This window comes from Notolepis coatsorum, assembly GCF_963971535.1.
Source record: "Notolepis coatsorum genome assembly, chromosome: 13".
Classification (NCBI taxonomy): domain Eukaryota; kingdom Metazoa; phylum Chordata; class Actinopteri; order Aulopiformes; family Paralepididae; genus Notolepis; species Notolepis coatsorum.
The window spans coordinates 124,611,385-124,636,577 of NC_140177.1; the positions used below are offsets into that span (position 1 = coordinate 124,611,385).

The 25,193-nt window shown below is 49.7% G+C and overlaps 1 protein-coding gene across 2 annotated transcripts in view; it reads right to left on the reverse strand.

Annotated features, from left to right (window-relative positions):
- The window catches only part of LOC311239153 (sodium/potassium-transporting ATPase subunit alpha-1-like), a 91,098-nt gene that overhangs the window by 8,760 nt on the left and 57,145 nt on the right, over positions 1-25,193 (reverse strand). For both annotated transcript variants that reach the window (XM_084327407.1, XM_084327408.1), the window contains 3 exons: positions 22,547-22,670; positions 9,391-9,536; positions 6,291-6,421 (listed from right to left, as the gene is read on the reverse strand). In XM_084327407.1, coding sequence (XP_084183533.1) covers positions 6,291-6,421; positions 9,391-9,536; positions 22,547-22,670 — 401 coding nt within the window. The remainder of the gene's footprint in view (positions 1-6,290; positions 6,422-9,390; positions 9,537-22,546; positions 22,671-25,193) is intronic.

The following is a 25,193-nucleotide window of genomic DNA, read 5'->3' on the forward strand; positions in this document are numbered from 1 at the left end:
TTTTCTGGACTCTTTTTGTATCACAAACTGTATTTGCAAATCTGGTATGTCATAAATGTATAGATGTAGCAGTACTGTCTATCTGTGTCGTGTGTGTCATATATTTAAACAAGACACAATTCTTTCTCTGGTCTGCATCCCCTTATGTAATTGAGCTGTACTGTACTGTACCCATTCTGCAATCTGTTAATAAAGTTTTCAATCAATCAATCAATCAATCAATCAATCAATCAATCAATCAATCAAACAAAGGTCTGTCCCATTGTATACCAATCAATGGGATACATTGCATGTTGACCTGCATTCTTTCAAATGTATATAATTAATCATTAAAACAGGTGTGTAACAAATAAGAAATACAAATTCCACAGAAGGCATTAAATAATTATTATTTTCAATCATTTCACAATAATTGCATAATTGTGTTTGAATATCTGAGTAATTAAAGTAATTATACTTTTGTCCAAAATAGCTGGTTCAGATATGGTTAAGCAGCTGCCCTGTGATCAGATGAATCCATATTATTTATTTTTCCGACATCAAATGCGTAATTTCTTATCGTACAAATATTGTCATATTTATTTTAATTATGATTAAGTAATTAATTCCAAGGAGGCCTGTAGCGTTGACGTGAAGGAATCACTATGAGAACACAGTCTGTCAAGTTATAATGACATTTTTAATTAGTCAATCAATCATGAGATTTGATCGTGGCTGAGAGCAGATTTAAGAGTGCTCCTCAGCACTCTTAAATCTGCTCTCAGCCACGATCAAATCTGATCTCAGGAAAATTTGGGGACTCCCACTCCCAGCCCTAATATGTCTTAAATGGGCCGAAATCTGGCTAAGATGACATTTTTTGTCGTAACTTCGTTCGGGAATGAGACCCAATGACTCTATAGACCCTCTTCTGGTGGGTCGTTTTGTAACAATGACTCTATAGACCCTCTTCTGGCAGGTCGTTTTGTAACAATGACTCTATAGTATAGACCCTCTTCTGGTGGGTCGTTTTGTAACAATGACTCTATAGTATAGACCCTCTTCTGGAAGGCCGTTTTGACTCTACGGACCCTCTGATGGCATCGTGGATGGCTTTTTAAAACACTGCAATCTAAAAGCCCCACAAGAAAAAGGGTCTTAATTCCCTGCCTTACTCCTATCTTTCTTTCTCCCTTCCCCCTCCCCCCCTCTCTCCCATCCTCCGTCCATTCTTCACCCCCTTCCTCCCATCTTCCAGGGCCGTTCTCCTTCCTCTCCCCCCTCCCCCTCTCTCTCCCATCCTCCATCCATTCTTCACCCCCTTCCTCCCATCTTCCAGGGCCGTTCTCCTTCCTCTCCCTCCTCTTTCTCTCCCTCCTCTTTCTCTCCCTCTTTTCCCCCCCTCTCACTTCATCCCATCTTCCATGCCGTTCTCCTTCCTCTCCCTCCTCTTCCTCTCCCTCCTCTTCCTCCCCTCTTCCGTCTCCTCCCCTCTTCCGTCTCCTCCCAGGGTCGACCTCGACTAGAGAAATCCTCGCTCCCCTAATGGGTCCAGTCACGGCGTCTTGTTGACTGATGGAGTTGTCTGCTGTGGTCTAAATAGAGGAGCATGGAGGAAACCACTCTGACCTTTGTGTTCATATGTTATGTGCCGCGGGTTCATCTTCCGCCGCTCTCCCCTCCTCTCGCACTGCGTTCACCGCAGAGCTTTTTGCAGTCGTTAAACCTGGTCTACATCCGTTGTATATAGAGCATCCGCTTAGTTTTAATGTGATTTTAATGTATATATATGTTTGTATACATTAATGTATAATGGTTTGATACGGTTTGAGTATAGTATCTTGCATTTTGTGTAAATTGTTCAGCACTTTGTCAACTGCTGTTGTTTAAAATGTGCTATATAAATCCAATTGACTTGACTTGTGCCAAACCAAAGCAAATTTGACAGTATTTACTGTATGTGTTTATCATTTCCCAGTAATTACTAATAATTCATTAATCATAATTAAAAATTTTTAAAGATCTCAGTCATTTCAGTGTGGCAAAAATAATCCTAGTTGTCGAAGGTGCCAACGACAGACCATGACTCAACTAATGACGTGGAGGAGATCATTCTCCTTTCCTTCCAGCCCCCCCCCCCCAGACTCACTTCATGCCCTGCTGGAAGACAGAGTCCCCCCCCCCCCCCCCCCCAGACTCACTTCATGCCCTGCTGGAAGACAGAGTCCCCCCCCCCCCCCCCCCCAGACTCACTTCATGCCCTGCTGGAAGACAGAGTCCCCCCCCCCCCCCCCCCCAGACTCACTTCATGCCCTGCTGGAAGACAGAGTCCCCCCCCCCCCCCCCCCCCCAGACTCACTTCATGCCCTGCTGGAAGACAGAGCTCCCCCCCCCCCCCCCCCAGACTCACTTCATGCCCTGCTGGAAGACAGAGTCCCCCCCCCCCCCCCCCCCCCCAGACTCACTTCATGCCCTGCTGGAAGACAGAGCTCCCCCCCCCCCCCCCCCAGACTCACTTCATGCCCTGCTGGAAGACAGAGTCCCCCCCCCCCCCCCCCCCAGACTCACTTCATGCCCTTCTGGAAGACAGAGTCCCCCCCCCCCCCCCCCCCCCAGACTCACTTCATGCCCTGCTGGAAGACAGAGTCCCCCCCCCCCCCCCCCCCCAGACTCACTTCATGCCCTGCTGGAAGACAGAGTCCCCCCCCCCCCCCCCCAGACTCACTTCATGCCCTGCTGGAAGACAGAGTCCCCCCCCCCCCCCCCCCCCCCAGACTCACTTCATGCCCTGCTGGAAGACAGAGCCCCCCCCCCCCCCCCCCCAGACTCACTTCATGCCCTGCTGGAAGACAGAGTCCCCCCCCCCCCCCCCCCCCCAGACTCACTTCATGCCCTGCTGGAAGACAGAGTCCCCCCCCCCCCCCCCCAGACTCACTTCATGCCCTGCTGGAAGACAGAGTCCCCCCCCCCCCCCCCAGACTCACTTCATGCCCTGCTGGAAGACAGAGTCCCCCCCCCCCCCCCCCCCCAGACTCACTTCATGCCCTGCTGGAAGACAGAGTCCCCCCCCCCCCCCAGACTCACTTCATGCCCTGCTGGAAGACAGAGTCCCCCCCCCCCCCCCCCCCCCAGACTCACTTCATGCCCTGCTGGAAGACAGAGTCCCCCCCCCCCCCCCCCCAGACTCACTTCATGCCCTGCTGGAAGACAGAGTCGTCCCCCCCCCCCCCCCCCCCAGACTCACTTCATGCCCTGCTGGAAGACAGAGTCGTCGTCCCCCCCCCCCCCCCCCAGACTCACTTCATGCCCTGCTGGAAGACAGAGCTCCCCCCCCCCCCCCCCAGACTCACTTCATGCCCTGCTGGAAGACAGAGTCCCCCCCCCCCCCCCCCCCCAGACTCACTTCATGCCCTGCTGGAAGACAGAGCTCCCCCCCCCCCCCCCCAGACTCACTTCATGCCCTGCTGGAAGACAGAGTCCCCCCCCCCCCCCCCCAGACTCACTTCATGCCCTGCTGGAAGACAGAGTCCCCCCCCCCCCCCCCCCAGACTCACTTCATGCCCTGCTGGAAGACAGAGTCCCCCCCCCCCCCCCCCAGACTCACTTCATGCCCTGCTGGAAGACAGAGTCCCCCCCCCCCCCCCAGACTCACTTCATGCCCTTCTGGAAGACAGAGTCCCCCCCCCCCCCCCAGACTCACTTCATGCCCTGCTGGAAGACAGAGCCCCCCCCCCCCCCCCCCCCCCAGACTCACTTCATGCCCTGCTGGAAGACAGAGTCCCCCCCCCCCCCCCCCCAGACTCACTTCATGCCCTGCTGGAAGACAGAGTCCCCCCCCCCCCCCCCCCCAGACTCACTTCATGCCCTGCTGGAAGACAGAGTCCCCCCCCCCCCCCCCCCCCCCAGACTCACTTCATGCCCTGCTGGAAGACAGAGTCCCCCCCCCCCCCCCCCCCCAGACTCACTTCATGCCCTGCTGGAAGACAGAGTCCCCCCCCCCCCCCCCCCCCAGACTCACTTCATGCCCTGCTGGAAGACAGAGTCCCCCCCCCCCCCCCCCCCCCAGACTCACTTCATGCCCTGCTGGAAGACAGAGCCCCCCCCCCCCCCAGACTCACTTCATGCCCTGCTGGAAGACAGAGCCCCCCCCCCCCCCAGACTCACTTCATGCCCTGCTGGAAGACAGAGTCCCCCCCCCCCCCCCAGACTCACTTCATGCCCTGCTGGAAGACAGAGTCCCCCCCCCCCCCCAGACTCACTTCATGCCCTGCTGGAAGACAGAGTCCCCCCCCCCCCCCCCCCCCCCAGACTCACTTCATGCCCTGCTGGAAGACAGAGCCCCCCCCCCCCCCCCCCAGACTCACTTCATGCCCTGCTGGAAGACAGAGTCCCCCCCCCCCCCCCCCCCCCAGACTCACTTCATGCCCTGCTGGAAGACAGAGTCCCCCCCCCCCCCCCCCCCCCCAGACTCACTTCATGCCCTGCTGGAAGACAGAGTCCCCCCCCCCCCCCCCCCCAGACTCACTTCATGCCCTGCTGGAAGACAGAGTCCCCCCCCCCCCCCCCCCCCAGACTCACTTCATGCCCTGCTGGAAGACAGAGCTCCCCCCCCCCCCCCCCCCCCCCCCAGACTCACTTCATGCCCTGCTGGAAGACAGAGCCCCCCCCCCCCAGACTCACTTCATGCCCTGCTGGAAGACAGAGTCCCCCCCCCCCCCCCCCCCCCCCAGACTCACTTCATGCCCTGCTGGAAGACAGAGTCCCCCCCCCCCCCCCCCCCCCAGACTCACTTCATGCCCTGCTGGAAGACAGAGTCCCCCCCCCCCCCCCCCCCAGACTCACTTCATGCCCTGCTGGAAGACAGAGTCCCCCCCCCCCCCCCCCCCCCAGACTCACTTCATGCCCTGCTGGAAGACAGAGTCCCCCCCCCCCCCCCCCCCAGACTCACTTCATGCCCTGCTGGAAGACAGAGTCCCCCCCCCCCCCCCCCCAGACTCACTTCATGCCCTGCTGGAAGACAGAGCTCCCCCCCCCCCCCCCCCCAGACTCACTTCATGCCCTGCTGGAAGACAGAGTCCCCCCCCCCCCCCCAGACTCACTTCATGCCCTGCTGGAAGACAGAGCTCCCCCCCCCCCCAGACTCACTTCATGCCCTGCTGGAAGACAGAGCTCCCCCCCCCCCCCCCCCCCCCAGACTCACTTCATGCCCTGCTGGAAAACAGAGCCCCCCCCCCCCCCCCCCCCCAGACTCACTTCATGCCCTGCTGGAAGACAGAGTCCCCCCCCCCCCCCCCCCCCAGACTCACTTCATGCCCTGCTGGAAGACAGAGCTCCCCCCCCCCCCCCCCCAGACTCACTTCATGCCCTGCTGGAAGACAGAGCTCCCCCCCCCCCCCCCCCCAGACTCACTTCATGCCCTGCTGGAAGACAGAGCTCCCCCCCCCCCCCAGACTCACTTCATGCCCTGCTGGAAGACAGAGCTCCCCCCCCCCCCCCCCCCCCCCAGACTCACTTCATGCCCTGCTGGAAGACAGAGTCCCCCCCCCCCCCCCCCCAGACTCACTTCATGCCCTGCTGGAAGACAGAGCTCCCCCCCCCCCCCCCCCCAGACTCACTTCATGCCCTGCTGGAAGACAGAGCTCCCCCCCCCCCCCCCCCCCAGACTCACTTCATGCCCTGCTGGAAGACAGAGCTCCCCCCCCCCCCCCCCCCCAGACTCACTTCATGCCCTGCTGGAAGACAGAGTCCCCCCCCCCCCCCAGACTCACTTCATGCCCTGCTGGAAGACAGAGTCCCCCCCCGTCCCCCCCCAGACTCACTTCATGCCCTGCTGGAAGACAGAGCTCCCCCCCCCCCCCCCCCCAGACTCACTTCATGCCCTGCTGGAAGACAGAGTCCCCCCCCCCCCCCCCCAGACTCACTTCATGCCCTGCTGGAAGACAGAGCTCCCCCCCCCCCCCCCCAGACTCACTTCATGCCCTGCTGGAAGACAGAGCCCCCCCCCCCCAGACTCACTTCATGCCCTGCTGGAAGACAGAGACAGAGTCCCGTCCCCCAGACTCACTTCATGCCCTGCTGGAAGACAGAGCCCCCCCCCCCCCCAGACTCACTTCATGCCCTGCTGGAAGACAGAGACAGAGTCCCCCCCCCCCCCAGACTCACTTCATGCCCTGCTGGAAGACAGAGTCCCCCCCCCCCCCAGACTCACTTCATGCCCTGCTGGAAGACAGAGACAGAGTCCCGTCCCCCCCCAGACTCACTTCATGCCCTGCTGGAAGACAGAGACAGAGTCCCCCCCCCCCCAGACTCACTTCATGCCCTGCTGGAAGACAGAGTTCCTCCGGGTCTTGCAGATGACGAGGTCGGCCCACTGCACCACCACGATGCTGATGAAGAAGGAGGTGTGGCAGGTGAACTCCACGATCTTCCTCTGCTCGTAGGTCTGGACAGGAGGGACAGAAGGGACACGTTAGCACTTTAATGGACGTCAGGACACTGGATGCCTCCCAATCGCACGCATAACCCTCAGACTATTCTCTCCTCCCCCTAAGCCCCCTCACCTACCTCCCTCCCTCTCCCCCTTTCTTCTCTCTCTCTCCCTCTGGTTCTCGCTCTCCCTCTGGTTCTCTCTTCCTTTCTATTTTTCCCTTTCTCTTTTTCCCTCTCTCCCTTTCATTCTCTCTCCCTTATTTATTGTTGTACTATTGCTACTGTCTTTTTGTATTTTATTTACTTGTATGCATGTACATAACCTTGTTTTTGTTACAGCCTCCCACCCCCCCTTCCCACAAAAGGCATTTGCTTTTTGGACAGGCTGCTTTTGTATATAAGAATTTGTTCTTAATTGCTTGCCTGGATAAATAAAGGTAAAAAAATAAAATAAGAAATGTCTTCACGGTCAGTTAGGTTGAGGTTAGGCAGGGGAAAGGGAGCGGTTAAAGGGGCCAAAAATGTACCTTTGTATTCAGAATAAAAAAACATAACACAAAATAAACATAAATGATGAAAAAATACTTTTCACGTAAATTATGAGTTAAAACTGTTACTGTTCACATAAATGATGAGTTAAAACTGTTACTTTTCACATAAATTACGAGTTAAAACTGTTACTGTTCACATATATGATGAGATAAAACTGTTACTTTTCACATAAATTATGAGTTAAATCTGTTAATTTTCACATAAATTATGAGTTAAAACTGTTACTTTTCACATAAATGACGAGTTAAAACTGTTACAGTTCACATAAATTATGAGAAATAATGTGTCACTGTGTCATTTTCTTTTTTCAATACAATCTTGTTATATTATTACGTAACCAATTAAATAATTTCATTCTAGAGATAATATTTTTTTTTATATACTTTTTCTCCCCATTTTCTATTTTTCTCCCTTCCCAATTTCTCCCCATCAGCATATGGTTGCCCTCAAAGGGCCAAAGACCGTATAAATGTTAATGTAATGTAAAATAAATGTAGCTACTCATTTACATATTGTTAAACATGTTGTTTCTGTATTTATTACTTATTCAAGTTACACATATTGCATATGCATTTGCATAGATGTAAACATATATGTTAGCTTATGTTATTTTAACAAATAATTTTAGTTTATCAGAACCCCATATTACTCCATCAATCAATGATCAAACCATTCAAGTAAATAACAAAGAAGAATATCATCAAATACAAGCTATGACATTAAGTTTGTTCAAAACCTTTTTGTCACAGTCAAGAGGGGCAGAACTAACAACTGTGAGCTGCAAAGAACACGTGGGACAGATGTAGCAGATGTTACAAAAACAAATGGCTGCACACAACCTTGCAGAGGCCATACATCCAACTAATGGAAGATAGTTTAATTAACTTTAATTAACAGATTGCAGAATGGGTACAGTACAGTACAGCTCAATACACACAATTGTTAAGGGGATGCAGACCAGAAAAAGACGTTCGTCTTGTTTACATCAGGGTCCCCCATTTTCAATTCGTAATGAAATTGCTATTATGTGTCTGCATGAACACACAACTGTAACTGTACTCAAAAATAACAAAATAAGGGTTGTCTCAGTTCACAACTATATTGGTCAAGTTTTGGGTGGGACTTGTTTGCGTCCCTACAGCTTCTTATTCAATTGAGCGAGATGCTCGGTTATGTCACACAGCCAGTTTGCATCTGACAGTTCAGACAATATTTCTTCAACCCTTTGTTACCTATTCCGCCTGGATCTTTTTTGTATTTTGGGCTGTAAAATTGTCAAAGAATGTCTGAGGAGTAAGTGCTTTTGGCTTTTTTCCTTTGTTACTTCATCAATACCTCAGATGTTCAACGTACATGTGTAAGAATGTGTAATAACTAAGGCTGTCAAAGTTAAAGCTTTATTAACGCATTAACCCACAATTCTTTTAACGCCACAATTTTTTAACGCAAGATTAATGTTTAAAAAAATAATACTAATAAATAAAATACATTTAAATATATTTTTTTTTACCATAGCTCTTGTGGGCCACATCAAATGACGTGGCGGGCCACATCTGGCCCGCGGGCCTTGAGTTTGACACCTATAACACATGCTGCCCTACTGTCGGTCTGGGGAGGGTGTAGGCTATAACACATGCTGCCCTACTGTTGGTCTGGGGAGAGTGTAGACTACCACATGCTGCCCTACTGTCGGTCTGGGGAGGGTGTAGACTACCACATGCTGCCCTACTGTCAGTCTGGGGAGGGTGTAGACTACCACATGCTGCCCTACTGTCGGTCTGGGGAGAGTGTAGACTACCACATGCTGCCCTACTGTCGGTCTGGGGAGGGTGTAGACTATAACACATGCTGCCCTACTGTTGGTCTGGGGAGGGTAGGGTGTAGGTTAACACATGCTGCCCTACTGTCGGTCTGGGGAGGGTGTAGACTATAACACATGCTGCCCTACTGTCGGTCTGGGGAGAGTGTAGAACTACCACATGCTGCCCTACTGTCGGTCTGGGGAGAGTGTAGGCTAGCACATGAAAATAGACTATTAATGATGTAATTTACATATTATTACCACATCAAAGCAGGTGTAAAAAAAAATCCAATAGGAAACGATCATTAACTGCTTAGCCAGGTCTCTTTTGCAAAAGAGATTCTTACCTGCTTAACTAGAGTTTAATAATTTCTTTCTTTAATTAGGCATTGGGCTGTGCATTTTAGGCATTTTTTCAAAATCATGAAAATAAAAACGATGCATTTTCACTATATACTTCTATTATTATTTATGTACATTCCACAGGCAGCGTGGTAGTCAAATTAATTTATTTCTTTGAAATTCCAATGACATTTGATTAGTTCTGACAGCCCTAATGAAGATGCATCTCACACCCAGTGCACATCAGGAGTATTCACACTGCCCTCCCCTCTGCCCCTCCTCCTCACCCATTGCTGGCCATAGCTGTCCTCCAGGTCGTTGACCGAGCGGTCGTCCCAGAGCACGCGGATGCCCGACAGCGTGGTGGGCCAGAAGCCATTCTCCGCCAGGATCACGAAGTAGGTGAAGAAGCCGCCCAAGGCCTGGATCATGCCTGGAGGGTGGTATGATGGTTACATTAGGGCTACAACTATAACAGATTAGAATGTGTTTATTAGAAGGTATGAGGCATTGGAGGCTCTTTTAACAGGCAGATAATGTCTCTTCAGTGTAGAGCTTTAAAGGTCAACCTTCACGTTGTATTTTTGTTCAATAAACAATGTGGACTAGGCCAACAGTGACTTTCATGAAGAATGGAAAAAAAAAGTATTGAAATTGACCCAGTTTTAGCGTTTTTATCAAACATTTTGCCTGCCCAACACAATCACCACGCACATGCATATTTTAATCAATGGTTCATAACGTGCGTGTGTAATCGAAATGATCGTCACAACAGGTGCAGGGCACCAGGGGGCTCACCAGGGGGCGCTGAGAGTCACACACAGCTAGTGGCAGGCACTGATATATGCTTGCTACTACTAGCCGAATGAAAATGTATCTGTTTCACCTAACACTATTGCTCCGTGATTATAGCCACCCATCTCTAAAGCCACAACCACGTTACCATATTTGTAATAATATAAATTTGTAAATCATTGTGTCGTTGTACACATATTGTGTTTATAACGTTAGTAGCTAACATAGCTTAGCTTGGTAGCTATTGTGCTAACAAAATATCCCGACATCCGGCTCGCTGGCCGGCATGAACGGCCGACCCAAAATGGTTCTCTCCTCTCTGTACACCCCGTCCCCACGGGTACCCTGCCGGGGGGCCCATCATGGATGCGACAACGGCGACAATGGTGGCAGCCTGTAGGGTGCTCGAGCCCGTAAAGGCTAGTGGTACACATTAGCTATGAGCTAACAACGGCCGCCGCTGTTGTCGCGTCCACAAGCTCCTCCGCAGGACACCCGCGAGGACGGGGGCACACAAAGAGGAGAGAACCATAGGCTAACGTCAGTGTAGTGGTCCCGACTGTAGGCAGCAGGGACGGCGGAGCTATATAGGCTAACTGTGATGCACCGAGTGGGCCACCATTGAACTAGTACTATGACCCGGACGGGCAAGGCATTTCCTGAAGTGACGTCCCGGCCGTGCTAGCGTCTGATAAGCTTTTAGATTCGGCTCATTAATATGCACCTGTAGTGACGTCGGCGTTTGATAAGCTTTTTTGATTCGCGCGTGCATGTTATTCGTGCATGGACCTTTTTAACTCTTTCAGAGTGGCATTTCCGGTGTCAAATGGAAAAAAATAAATAATGAAATTATATACCAATGATGTAAACTACCCATAATTGATCAGTAGGGTTTAACCTGGAGGTTGGGCTTTAAAGGGGACATGCATTGCTCAGTGGCGGCTCGCCACTAGGGGCGCTCGGGCGCCGCCCCCCCTCAGGCCCTGCCCTGGTTATATGAGAGAACAAGAAAAATAATCTTTTAGTTTTTTGTTTTATAGCCCTATAAATAATATAAACATGTTTAAAATTAATAATATTTACTCATTTTAAGTATGTTTGTGTTTCCAATGCACAATATAACGTTATTATATAAAATAAAAAAATACTCGTTTTCTTGAACAGGAAGTGACTCACTTTTTTTTTTTTTTTTTTTTGTATTTCTCGGCCCGGGCTAGACGCGATATCGCTCTGAGTGCGCGTCACGGTTTGATCGCTGTATCCGTCGCAGCCAATCAGTGCGTAACGCGTTGTGCGTTGAAATATGACTATTATGTTGGAATCCGGGCGCGATTTGAAGCGGTCTAGGCAGCAGCGTCAAGAATTTCTGTAGCCGCATTTCGCGGAGACGCTCTCTGATTGGCCGACGGCAGTATTTTTTTCCGTAGCAGAATTTCGCGGAGACGATCTCTGATTGGCCGAATCCAATTTCTAATGTTCCAATTCTAGCTTATTCCTAGGTTGGGGGTAGAGATAGTTGTGTTGTTGTGAGATGCAGCTGTTTGTCTTAGAGCGTGACTGCAAGTTCTTTAGACGGTTAAGCTTAGGCACTCTTTCAAAGTTGGTTAAGGTTAGAGTTTGTCTTAGAGCATGGCGATAGAACGCCAGGTAGTTTGCAGTCTGTTCGACGCGGAAATGGACAAAGAAATGTACTTGTGTTGTGTGGTGCTAACTGCTAACAAGCTAACACTTGGCTAACAAGCTATATGGCGGATGCAGTCTGGACACAGTGGACAGTGGTCTGGAATACATCAACAGTGGATTATACACTTTATCAAGCCCTCCTGCCCTGGACGTTTCAACTAAACAGTGAGTCTCTCTCTCTCTCTCTCTCTCTCTCTCTCTCTCTCTCTCTCTCTCTCTCTCTCTCTCTCGCTCTCTCTCTCTCGCTATACACAGCTGTCTCCGCGAAATGCGGCTACGGAAAAAAGTATTGACTGTGCTTGCTGAGACGATAATAGGCTAGCGATTCAAAACGCGCTGCTGTGTTGTGAACTATAACATTAATTTAGCTGCTGCTGATGCATAATGAATGAATGGTGAGTTGTTTAAAATGACAACATACATGTGTTAATTATTTGATTTGATTGATCCGAGAGACAGAGAGAGAGATTGCTCCAGAGCATCTCAGAGCATTACATTTTCAACTCGACCTCCTAACGTGAACTGCGACCTACAAGGCACCAGCGGCACCAGCCGCTACTGGCATTGCTATTCCTAGCACTATTTGGGCAACTTTACACACTTCCTGTGAGTCTATTGATCACATCTGTAAGCTTTTATTAAAAAAAAATCATTGTTTTATATTTCTAATCAAGTACTCAAAAGCCATATTTTTCTCACTTTGGATTTCAGGCTGTGTTGGCCTGGCTCCGCCCATAAGCACTGTGTAAATGAGTATGTGCTACTGCTGCTTCCCCGCGCGAGGTCCAGCCCAGGTTGTGTGTAAAATGAGTATGTGCTACTGCTGCTTCCTCGCTCGCGGTTTGTTTCCCCGACAGAAGCTCCTCTCTCTCTCTCTCTCCCTCTCTCTCTCCCTCTCTATCTCTCTCTCTCTCTCCCTCTCTCTCTCACTCGCTCATTGTCTGCCTCGCTCTGTTTGAGGAAGTGTCGGGTTACACTATCTGCCTCACTCTGTTTGAGGAAGCGCTGTCAAATCAGTGCTATATTAACGTCAGCAAAACCGTCAAATCAGAATAGCTTAGTTGAGTGAGGGAGGATCTCGTGAACTCGAGACTAGACTGATGAGTAAATATGGTAATTAGAGACACAGACCCATTGATACTAACCCATATTACTATAAAACCATGCTAAACACAGAAAAAAGCCATTTATAATGCATGTCCCCTTTAAGAAGCACCTCGTCGTAGCTGCGATTTAGTCTGGTTGCCGATGTCAATCACCACATTCAGAATACATTATGATGTCAAGCAATTATGAGCATTCTTGTAATCCAGGATTTAAAAATATAGTTGTCCCACCTTTTAAAAACATATAAATCTTTATGATTCAAATTCATAGCATAGATGTAGATTATTTCGAGCAACACTGTACTTATTGTACTTATTATGTCTGCACTTTCGACATTGCACTACTTTTATTGTCTTTTTATACCTATTCTTTTTTTTTTAAACTTTGACCAGTCAGCTGGTTCTTTTAGCGTTTATCGCTTTTTCTGGTCAAGCATGACCGACAGAAACAGGTTGAATGGGGTATAGATCGGGGGAAAGACACTCTGAGAAAATACGGCGAGTCCGGGAGTCGAACTCGTGTACCCCAGATCCGTGACGCGCACGGTTGTCCCCGACGCCGAAATAGCATTCGAGGTACGCGGTGAGCTACTGGAGCTCCCCTTTATACCTATTCTTATGTCTGCACTTTATTGTATGCTGTATGCTAATTGTATGCCTATGTTCATGTTATGCTATTTGCTGTGAAGCACTTTGAGCTGCAATCCATGTATGAAAGGTGCTATATAAATAAAGTTATTATTATTATTATTATTATTATTATTATTATTATTATTATTATTATTATTATTATTATTATTATTATTATTATTATTATTATTATTATTATTATTATTATTATTATTATTATTATTATTATTATAGTACGTAGCATCAGATTGTGGACCAAGCTTTGCACAGCAGGAGACCTGAGGAAGGATCTCAGAGCAGCTCCTATTGATCAGCTCCTATTGATCATCTCGTTCGACACGGCATGGAAACTAGAAGCAGCTTGACTGGTCACGGCGTGGGAGGCATCGTGACTTCAAGCCCTTGTGTCAGAGACGTTATTCATGACAGAGAGACGTGACATGAAATCCTATGAACATGACTGTCAACAACCCGGGCAGCACAAGACGCAGCACTGGCTCGTTTGGCTCCAGCGGTGGTCTGTTTCTCTAAAGGCGTGACAGTGTGGATTCGAGTCGCTTGCCACTTTGGAGTGGACTCAGCCTTTCATCTTCAGTCCACTGGCCACTGAAGGCATGTCATGTTCTGACCTATTTTTAAAAGCCTGTGAAATTGGGCCAGTCTTTGATTTCCCCCCTCTATTCCCAAGCCGAATTAAAGACACCAGATAAAAGCGAGGTTCTGGTGAGCGGCGAGACATGACTAACTAGGTGCGGAAAAGGCATTCGACTCAGTTAGGTGGACATCTCTATACAAGGTGTTGCAAAGATTCGGATTCCACAAGATCATAATTAGAATGTTTTGGGTGTTTTCCCAGCTATCCTAGTGCGCACGGCTAATGCTAATGCTACAATGCTGGATCTCCGTTTCTTGTTCCCCGCAGAGGGCTGTCTTTTTAAAAGGTCTTCCCCCCTCTTAACCATTCATGCTGACGGTAAATCGGTGTCTACTGTTGGGAGTTTTGACAGGGGCTTGTTTACCATTTCATATGTGGATGGGCTGAGGCCTAGGGCTGGTGTGCTTTTTGTGAATCTATGAATTGTGTGCGGGACTGGTGTTTCTCTGGTCTGCATCCCCTTAACATTGTGTGTATGGGCTAGCCCATTCTGCAGTGTGTTGGTGGAGTTTTCGTTCATTTATTCATTTACCCCTTCATGGGTGCACACCACAGTGGAGGTTGCTGCATTCCTACTAGTGAGGCAGTGCTTCACTAGTAGTCGTTTTTTGTTGCAGCCACCACTGGTGCTCCGTGCTTGTGAAGCAGGTGGCATCAGTCCTTTGCCTCTGACATGTTGGAACGGTGTCCCGCCCGGCCGACGCCATGAGGTGAGTCGGCCCGGCAGGTGGCTGGTGGGCTGTTAAGCCTATACCGCCATGGTATAGAATTAGCAGCAACTAGTAACTTTGTTCGAATTGCTGTTTTTTCTGTCAAAAATGGTGTCGGGTGGCGGGCCTTAGAAGGCCAGCCGACGTCGAAACATCGCGCAAGGTTTTGACGTTATTAGCTTTTATTTAATAGCCGCAAGCTATAACCGCAGGGAGGGCTAGGATGCTGTCAACGCTTGTTTACAGACATCTTGGTTGATCAGTCTCCCCTTGAGGGGGTAAGAAGTTTTTTCCCTCCTCAGGGCTCCCCTCTCCGCAGAGGGACTTTGGTCTTTCCGCAGGAGCGCGGGCGGTATTTGACCTAGGCCCCACACCGCCTCACACGGCACAGCCAGAGCTGAGGGCGCTGCCTCGCCAGTGGCTGTGGCGAGGCCCTCAACCAGCGGCCATGTTTCCCCCGCCTGAGGTACCCTGGACACAAAGAAAACAGGTGATCGCAAGGCCGACAGCCTTGGCGGCCAAGGGATCGGCTACATTAGATGAGCACGCCCTAAAAAACCGTCACCGTCTAGCTGTGTCTAGCTCGCTCTCCGGTCACTCCCCCCCCAACACCAGCGGGATAAGGGCTCTGATTTGTTTCCTTTGGCTGCGGGCCGCGTGCCTTCAATGAAGCGCAAGCCCCACGTTTAGCTTCTCATGGGGACAGGGGCTGACACCCAGTTGCTGGCTAGGCCTGGGTCTGTCCGTGAGAATGTTGTTGTGAGGATTGGTCCGTTGCCGCACGCTTCAAGGTACTAATTACCATCGCGCACCTGAAGTGAATTTTAATCAGCTCGGTGGAGCCCTTCATATACTCTGGTGTTCCTAACGTTTAGTGTTGGGTCGTTTTGGATTTCCACTGGCTGCTGCTTGTTCCCCCCCGTGTTTGTACCTCGTCTGTTTCTCTCCAGGACGTCTATTGGAAGTCGCCGCTGTTGCTTGCCTCATAGACCACTTTGCGCATTTGCGCCTTGGTGAGTTTTGGAACGTACCTTTTTTTTGGATACTCTGTTTTTCTCGCAAATTCCGGGACTCGGGACCTTTCTGTTTTTTGTGTGTTTGGTTAACACTGAAGAGGAGCCGCTTGTTGTTGTTACTGACTCAGCTAAACAATACTGGACTGCCTGTTATTCTGTTCGCTCGTCTTGTGACATTATCTCTCTCTCTGTTTTCCCGAGTGGATCGTCAAGTAGCTGCAGAGCAGCAGAGGCAGAGGCGCAACACCACGGTGCCGTCTCTGCTCAGAAGACGAGCTGCAGAGCCGCAGACAACTCTGCCAAGAACATTTCTCCCCTTGTGCTTTTTGTTGTTTTTCGCTCATTTCTATTTTGTAAATAAATACGCCCTGGTTTTTGGCTAACTCTGAACTACCTGTCTGTGCCGTGCTGTTGGGGTCGGTTTCAAACCATAACAGTTGTGCTGTCAAGCGGCTCCCACGTCACACGTTCTGCGTCTGTGTTTGGTGAGCCTGGTGTTACGTCTGTCAACTACAAAGGTTGTCAGCAGGGGGGCTCGAGACCTCTTGAGGCAAACAGCACGGGTTCCCCTGACCTCGCCTTCGCCAGGCCGGGTATCACGTTAGTGCCTCCCACGGCCGGAAGACCGGCGGTGGTCTGGCAGGTGCACGTGATTTGGGTGGTAGTAATATCACTGCAGGGCTATGGTGTGTAGGAACCCACCCTATCGGGCAGTGTGGGGGCCTCACACTTTGCATGTCCAGCTGTAGAACAGTTCCTCAGCAGTCCATGCTGGCGAGGTGTTCAGTGGGGGAGCTTTTGTCACCCAGTGTGATGTCAGCTTCCCCTGTATCAAACCGGCCCTTTCTGTCGGGGTCCCCCCTTGGGTGCGATTGCCTCGTTGGTAGTGTCGGGGTGCTGTATCCCAGCTCCACGAGGAGCCCTGCTCGCGCGGTTGGCGAGTCCAGGGTTGGCAACGCACAGCGGGTGGGACCGGGCCGCCTGTCTACGGTTTCTGGCGGACCAGCGCCAAGTGGCGGCGGGTGCGCTTGGGATTATCTTCACATATGGCTACAGTAGTGCCATATGTCGAGGTGGATGGAGAGAACGCTGAGGCGGGGTCTTGTGTTTACACAACCCCACCCATTTTCAGGTTTGGTACAGACCCTATTGTCGGGGTCACCAGCAGTGACAGCTCTGGTCAACGAGATCCAATCTCTGTGGGCGAAGCAAGCCATCGTCATGGTCCCAAAGAAGGATGCGATGCGTGGCGTTTCCTCCCGGTATTCTCTGGTGCCCGAGAAATCGGGGGGGGGGGGGGGGGGGGGGGGCGGGTCAGACCCATACTGGACCTGTCCCATGGAAGGTTCAGCATTTTGACCGTCTCCCACCTGTTGAACGCTGTCAGGTGGGGGCCTGGTTCTCCTCCATAGACCTGTAGGATGCGTATCCCGATCTTCCATCCTAGGGCTTACCTACGCTTCCTTTGCAGGGTTTAGCGTATGTGTACCAGAGGCTGCCGTTCGGCTATTCTCTGGCTCCCTGCATCTTCACCAAGTGTGTGTAGACTGCACTGGGGCCTCTGCGTCGTCGGGGGTTACGAAGTGTATTCTGCCCTGGACGACGTTCTGGTCCTTGGCCGGTCAGGGTAGATCGCCAGGTCTCATACCAGGCAGGTGGTGTCTCACCAGCCTGGGTTTTGCTGTAGACTGGAAGTAGAGTTCGCCTCTTCCCAGTCAACGGGTGGAGTACTTGGGCTTTTTCTAAGCTCAAGGTCTATATGGGCATCCCTCTCGGAGCGGCGGCAAGTGATTGGGTTCTCTGCGCGCTCGGGAGGTTCCGTCCTAGGACGGTTACGGCGCTGTCCATGATGCGCCTGCTGCTGGGGTCCCTCTTGGCCTCCTCTTCATGGGGAGGATGCAGAGGTGGGTTTTTTCCAGTATGGAAATGGACCCGGTGTGAGACATATGGAAGCGGCTGAAGGTTCCCATGTCAGTGCTGGGGGACCTCGTGTTCTGGGGAGGGTCTGGTGCCCTCACCTGCGGGGTCCCCTTGGGCAGCAGGCTGTCACACGTCACAGTCTTCACCGACGCCTCCCTCATGGGATGGGGGGGGACGTGTCGGACCAACGCAGTAGGGGGCAGCTGCCATGCTGCCCGGTCTGCGCTACATTCAATGTGTTGGGATTGAAGGCGGTCCTTCTGGTCCTCAAACGGCTCGTCCACCTTGTGTTTGGTCAGGACGGGCAACACGACGTCAGCGTCATATATTGTCAGACAGGGTGGAGTGCGCTCCCCCCATCTGCACCGGGCGGCGGTCGGGCTCTGGCTATGGGCGTTCTCCATCTGCTCTGCCTGAGGGCTCTCCACATCCCCGGCAGGGTGAATGTGGGTGCAGGTGTGATGTCGCGGGGCGGTCCTCACCCTGACGAGTGGGGATTACGTCCGGACATAGTCTGGCAGGTCTGGGACCGATTCCGTGGCCGTCCGGGATGCTGTACGCTTTTCCCCCCCTTACACCTGATAGCTCAGGTGTTGGGGCGGGTACGTCGGGAGCGCAGGACTTTGTCCTGGTCGTGCCGGGCCAGGGCTCAGCTGTGTGGTCCCCGGCCCTGATTCAGCTCTGTGTGGCCCCGCCGTGGCCTGTTCCGTGGTCACCGCGGAACTCTGTTCTGCCTTCCTGTTCTGGGGCAGCCTCTAGGCTTGGCTGCTGACAGTGTGAATCTGGTGGGGATGCGTCTTGACTATTCTGTGGTTAACGCTATCCGGTACGCGCACGCTCCGTCCTCTACCACGGCTTACGCTGGGGAGTGGCGTATGGTTGAGTGTGGGGGCGGAACGTTGTTCAGCCACCCTCTCGTGGGACGTTCCTGCTTGGCGCTCGGCGTCTCAAGCCGGTGGAACGTTCTCTGTCTCCGAGTGGGACCTCCAACTGGTCCTGGGCCGGTTGTCTGAGGCCCCGTTTGAGCATCTTGAGCAGGCGTCGTTGGAGCAGCTGTCTTCAAGACTGCGTTCCTACTAGCCATCACCTCCGCTAAGCGCGTGGGTGAGCTGTGTGCTCTCTTGGTGCGGCCTGAGTGCTTGTCTATTCGTGCCAATAGCGGTGCGACTCTGAGGCCTAATCCAGTCTTCGTGCCAAAGAATATCCGGAGCTCTTTTCGCTCCAGGGATATTGTGATTCAGGCGTTTCATCCACCTCCTCACGCTAGTGGGTTGGAGGCAAGCCTTCATCGTGTTCTGTCCGTGCTTGGGGGTTTACCTCAGTCGGACTCGGGATCTCAGGGCTACCGATCAACTTTTGTTTGTTACGGTGGCCCTTGCGCTGATAAGGCACTGTCCAAGCGCCGCCTGTCACGTTGGTTGTGCGAGGGCATTGCCCTTTGCTACACGTTGGCTGGACAGGCCCCCCCTGGGGGTGTCAGGGCGCACTCCACTCGTGGAGTGGCGGCCTCTGCCGCCTTGTTAGGGGGGGCCTCGGTGGAGGACATCTGTGCTGCGGCCTCCTGGTCCTCCCCGGGTCCCTTCGTTAGGTTTTACCTCATGGACATGACTGGGGGTTCTGTCTCCCAGGCGGTTCTGAGGTCTGGGACCTCCCCTGCGTCCCGCCTCTCGGTGGGTTAGCAGGGGTGTGTGGGTGTGTGCCACGGGGTGATGTGTCACACGTGGTCCCGCCTGTGCTGTGCGTTTTTAGGGGTCTCTGGTTCCCTCTTTTTTTGCACTTTGGTGGAGTTGACTGCCGCCCCCCCCTTCACTAGGACGGGCGAGTGGACGGGACTCCCCTCCCCCCCTGGTAGTAGGGCTTGCGGGTCCTCAGGGGGTACACTTGTACAGTTTCCTCATTTTACTTTTCCGTCAAGCCAACTGAAGAGACCAAGTGATCGCCGGCCATCAGAACAGCGTGGATTATGTATTTACAGTACCCAACACTGTAATCAATAAGCGTGATCGATATTTGGAATGGCGATCAGGAATTGGAATAATCTTTTTGGATAACATCTGATCTAAGGTAAGGAATTTATTTTACCAGTCTTGGGGTAATCGGATCTGTTTTGACCTATATATCAGCGTGTGCCCCATGTGTGTGTGTGTGTGTGGCTGTGCGAGCGATCAGGAAATGAGATAATCGATATTTCAGCCCGCTTCTATACTATCGATAATCTAGCGTTTATTTGAAAACTATTCATAAATAGAAATTACAGTTTTTGTGTATCCAGAATATTCCAGTAAATGCTGTTTATCACGGAATCTTTATATTTTCCTTGAAAACGAGGGCTTTTCAAAATGCTATAAAACGGAAATGAAGCGATTAAAAAACAATCCGTTTCGACAATGTTGACTGCAAACAAGTCATTGATAAGCGACGGGCAGATTAGACACATAGCCATAATTTAAGACAGATATTATGCCTTCACAACGCTATCATTGAAGTGGGTGCTGGCATTTAACCATGTTAATGGCCGGCACTGAAAGTGTTAAGGATTAAAGCAGACATAGCGAGATGGAACCTACTGCCTTTCCTGGGCTTGTATTACAAATAGATTACAGAACTTGAAGTTGATAGATACAGCATATCAAGTGGGAACAGGAAGCACATTTTACGATAGAAGAATGGGGGAGAATATGTAAACAACAATGGAAAACAACCAACTCCCAGACTTGGAGAGTATTTGAGTGAAAGAACATAGTCAGGTTCTTCATCATACCCTCACAAAATAAATGTTTAGATGCAGGAGCAGACTATTGGAGGCCATGCAGAAATACAAATGCCAACCACTATCATCTGTTCTGATTTAGTTTGTTCTGTAAACATTTTAAATTAAAACAAAACAGTGAAGAGTTTGCAGCAAATGTCATGAGAAAAAGAAGAATGTTATCACCTATTGAGCTCTCTATCTATATACCTATCTGTTTATCACCCTACCTATTCAGCTCTCTATCTATATACCTATCTGTTTATCACCCTACCTATTCAGCTCTCTATCTATATACCTATCTGTTTCACATCTATTCCAAAGTACCAACATATGTATGGCTGCGTGTGAGAAATACTGGCGGTTCCAAAAAGTGTCAATATTTGACATTCGTAGACCCGTAATTGTTTTTCTCATGGTCATATCTTGGACAGAGCTGCAGGGGTGAAGGTCTGGGAGCGGCAGTGAGGTTATGAGTTATGAATACAGTCAGGAGACACAGATATCTGTCCGTAGGCCATGCTGATCAGCAGTGAGGTTATAAATTATGAATACAGTCAGGAGACACAGATATCTGTCCGTAGGCCCTGCTGATCAGCAGTGAGGTTATGAGTTATGAATACAGTCAGAAGACACACCTATCTGTCCGTAGGCCATGCTGATCAGTTATGAATACAGTCAGAAGACACACCTATCTGTCCGTAGGCCATGCTGATCAGTTATGAATACAGTCAGAAGACACACCTATCTGTCCGTAGGCCATGCTGATCAGTTATGAATACAGTCAGGAGACACAGATATCTGTCCGTAGGCCATGCTGATCAGTTATGAATACAGTCAGGAGACACAGATATCTGTCCGTAGGCCCTGCTGATCAGTTATGAATACAGTCAGGAGACACAGATATCTGTCCGTAGGCCATGCTGATCAGTTATGAATACAGTCAGGAGACACAGATATCTGTCCGTAGGCCCTGCTGATCAGTTATGAATACAGTCAGGAGACACACCTATCTGTCCGTAGGCCATGCTGATCAGTTATGAATACAGTCAGGAGACACACCTATCTGTCCGTAGGCCATGCTGATCAGTTATGAATACAGTCAGGAGACACACCTATCTGTCCCCAAAGCCTGTTTTTGGGATTCGAACGGACGTTCGAACCTTCGTTTTTAATAATCTTTTCTTTTTTAATACAATTTAATTTTTTATTTTTATTTTAATCCTCCAACTAAATCCTCAATTTGAATAAAGTTATTTTTTTATTAAATCAACTTTCTTTAATGAATATAACTCATCAGTTTCGTCAACATAAATAATCCAATAAGGGCACGGTTGGTACGAAAGTGATGGTGACGTCTTGATGGAGCGCCGAGTGCCAAGCGGAGGCAGATAGGCTACATCATTTATGATAAATGTTTTATTTGAATTTTTATGACGAGTCATATACTATAATAGTATAATACTATAATATTAGTGTAGCCTAATCTTTATCTGCAACTGTGAAGAAAAACCCCATTGGTTTAAACAGAATGAATAGACACAGAAAAAAAAATTAAAAATGTTTATAAAAAATTCGAATGTTGATTTAGAATTCGAATGCCAACGTAACGAACAAAGGTCAGAACGTTCGAACGTTTGGGTTCAGCCCTATCTGTCCTTAGGCCCTGCTGATCAGTTATGAATACAGTCAGGAGTCTCACCTATCTGTCCTTAGGCCATGCTGATCAGTTATGAATACAGTCAGGAGTCTCACCTATCTGTCCGTAGGCCATGCTGATCAGTTATGAATACAGTCAGGAGTCTCACCTATCTGTCCGTAGGCCCTGCTGATCAGTTATGAATACAGTCAGGAGTCTCACCTATCTGTCCGTAGGCCCTGCTGATCAGTTATGAATACAGTCAGGAGTCTCACCTATCTGTCCGTAGGCCCTGCTGATCAGTTATGAATACAGTCAGGAGTCTCACCTATCTGTCCTTAGGCCCTGCTGATCAGTTATGAATACAGTCAGGAGTCTCACCTATCTGTCCGTAGGCCATGCTGATCAGTTATGAATACAGTCAGGAGTCTCACCTATCTGTCCGTAGGCCATGCTGATCAGTTATGAATACAGTCAGGAGTCTCACCTATCTGTCCGTAGGCCATGCTGATCAGTTATGAATACAGTCAGGAGTCTCACCTATCTGTCCGTAGGCCATGCTGATCAGACGCTCGTTCACCAGCTTGTCCGTCTTGGGGTTCCTGGGCTGACGCTTCATGATGTCACTCTCTGCCGTCTCATAGGCCAAGGAGATGGCTGGCACCTGAAGGAGGGAAGGGGTGGGGGGTGAGAAGAGAGAGAGAGAGAGAGTAAGGGGTGAGTGAGTGAGAGGGAGGGAGGGAGAGAAAAAGATTCTCTGCTCTGCCAGCAGGCAGTGTAACTATTCCACTACTATTTCACTCCTACTGATTTATCTCTTCTCAATTGTCCAATAACACGCTCGCTGTGGTGTCGCCTGGCTTCAACATAACGCCGTTCAACGCTGTTCCTCCTGTCAAATATTCCATCCTAGGGCGTGTGAATAAAAGAAACATTTTTCTTTTGTTGTTGTTGTTGTTGTTGTTGTTGTTGTTGTTGTTGTTGTTGTTAGCTCTATTCTATTTCAATCTTTCAAAATGTTTCTTATGTACCCCAGTTGCTATTGCATGTACATATTTGTGTTTTATTACACGTATATGTACATACATACCAACTATTTCGCCTGTTTTATTCCCCACCCATCGATCATCCATAGAGAGAGGGAGGGAGGGAGAGAAAAAGAGAGGGAGCGGGTGTGAGAGAGAAAGAGAGAGAGAGAGGGCATGTCAGGCGCACTCATAAGGGAAGAGGCTAGGGAGGTGCTCACGAGATCCTATATTGAGAGGGTTTTTATCAAGGAAGCAACGGAGCAATATGTGTGACTTAGAGGAAGAAATCCGTGGGCCTCAGATGGGACTTTATAAGAGGGGACTCAGGCGTGTGTGAGACTGAGTAAACACACACGGGACAAATCCAGTTTGCTTTGGGTTTTACTCTCCCCTGACCCCTGACCCCGAGCAGCGATGGGAGATCGAGGGAGATGAGACGTGGAAATCCATCTCTTTTAGACCTTTGAAGTACATGCGTGCGTGCGTGCGTGCGCACGTGTGTGTGTGGGTCGGTGGGTGCATGTGCACATACACTCGCACGCACGTTCATCGTATCCCAATTTCTGACTTAAGCCGTTTTTTAAACTGCCACGTTGTGCCTTGATAAACATCTTTCATGACAAGCCTTTGCCATATGGCAGCACTTGGTAAAAACAAAACAAAATGGAAGCAAGCATTAAGCACAGCTTGTCACAGCTAAATCTCCGCATGGGCCCTTGAGTCTGTAGCCTCGCCGTTGAAATAAGCTGTTAGCAGCTGTTAACAACCTCACCACCAGGGAGGTAGAGTTGTTTGTACTTTGAACTCCACTTCAGTATTACTCTGTTTACAGTTGCTACATTCCAAAGCTAATTTCCTAGCCTGCTTTCTTAGTATTTTGGGGGGGGGGGGGGGTTCTCACTAGTTAGGCTACTTTGAATATGCAAAACATGGCATCCGTTGAAAATGACGCGCCTTCATCCTTCAAATCAGCCAACTATAAAGCAAAAAAAATATGTATAAAAAGCTAAATCAATATTCTGTATAATATACAACATTTTGTATGTTTTAGACAATTCAATCAATATTATGACAAGTCCCCGAACGATAGCAACTGAAGAACCTAGGTTCTAATCAGTGATGTCATCAAGAGAAGAAGAAAAGAAACATGGGAGTTGTTCCACCGACGTTGGAAGCTGGAGTAGACCGTGTGGTCAGAATGTTGGAGCTTACGTTTGGCGAGTGATTCATGAAGACCACTCGCCAGTCTGGCGAGTATACAAAAAAAAAAAACATTCTGCAATCACTGCACTGGCAAACGGTGCGCGTCTTCTGAGTGCTCGCTTTAGTTGACAGTGCCACGAGAGCACTGCACAAGACCACCCGCGGACATATAATGTTTAATAAAAGTTTGCGCAGTAATGGCCAACCCGCGGATATATAATGATAAAAGTCCTGCGTTACTAGGCTAGCCATCAGGAGCACTCTCAAACGGATAACGTTAAACACAGCAGAAGATGGAAAACAGACAGACTGACCAACGGGGAACTGCATCCAACCCTAGTACAACCCTCGAGTATAAGTTACTAAGGACACATTTAAATCACAGAGGTGTAATGTTAGTCTACTGGAAATGTATACAGTGGTTAGCTTCTAGTTTTAGCGATAGCTGCTTGCTAGCTAACGTTAGCCCCGTGTGCTCAAAGCAGCCAGCTAGGTGTATCTGTTATGACTATAATGTTTCCAAAAAAGCACCGGACTACGACGTAAGGTTAGATATTTTATTTCATGCTCAAAAGCCCCTGGCTTGCACATCGCAGTCACGAAAGGGGCTAGCTAAGCTCAACCAGTGCACTGTGTACAACAGCACACCAACCCAACTGACGTTATCACAACACTTGACGGTACTGTCGTAAGACCACCGTGCTGTCTTAAAGGCACAGTGTGCCTACCCAGATGCATACACAACATTGACGAGGCTTGACAACCGTTCAAAGTTAACTTGATTGATTGAAAACTTTATTAACAGATTGCAGAATGGGTACAATACAGTACGGCATTTTCAATTCATCATAACATATGACATACAGATAGACTACTGCTACATCTATATATTTCACATCTATCTATACACTTCACAACATACTTCGGTTTTTTTCTTTCACTGCCCAACCCAGTCC